The sequence below is a fragment of the Penaeus monodon genome, chromosome 32 (assembly GCF_015228065.2).
Source record: "Penaeus monodon isolate SGIC_2016 chromosome 32, NSTDA_Pmon_1, whole genome shotgun sequence".
Classification (NCBI taxonomy): Eukaryota; Metazoa; Arthropoda; class Malacostraca; order Decapoda; family Penaeidae; genus Penaeus; species Penaeus monodon.
In genome coordinates, this window is record NC_051417.1 from 23,031,781 (window position 1) to 23,032,304 (window position 524).

The 524-nt window shown below is 46.8% G+C and overlaps 1 protein-coding gene across 1 annotated transcript in view; it reads right to left on the minus strand.

Annotated features, from left to right (window-relative positions):
• The window catches only part of LOC119593728 (discoidin domain-containing receptor 2-like), a gene marked incomplete at its 5' end in the record, with an annotated part of 119,890 nt that overhangs the window by 7,469 nt on the left and 111,897 nt on the right, over positions 1 to 524 (minus strand). Inside the window, 1 exon segment of the mRNA XM_037942702.1 lies at positions 381 to 469. Coding sequence (XP_037798630.1) covers positions 381 to 469 — 89 coding nt within the window.

A 524-nucleotide genomic window follows, 5' to 3' on the forward strand; every position in this document is an offset into this window, starting at 1 on the left:
AACACCCCGGAACTGCCGTCATCAGAACATCCGTAGCCTCGCAATCAGACCATTAACTTCGAGGGAGAATCGAGAGTTACTTCGGCTCTTCACGGCGAAGCTTAACGAAGCAAGGCCTATGGAGGTCAGGAGGAGAAGAAGCGATATCTGAGGATGTATACGTGTCCTTTATGGTGTGTGCCCTTTTTGGAGTTAAAGAAAACACATCGATAATAGTTCAAAGCAGCAATGATGGAAGAATCTCTCTACGAATGAGATTTGTGGGAAAAGGGGAGGAAAAAAAAAACATATGGATGTGATAAAGGAAGCTTGAGAGACTATTGTGGGAAGAAGGAAATGAAGCAAATCCAAAGGACGGAAGAAACTTTCTAGAACCTGACCTGACGGAGTGCGAGGCCTCCAGGCGCAATGTCTTGACGGCAACCATCTGCTTCTGTCCCTCCTCGTCCTCGACTTCGCCCAAGTGAACCTGAGCCGGGAAGAAAGCCTTAAACAATTGCATTTGCTCTGTCTTATGAGCTAGA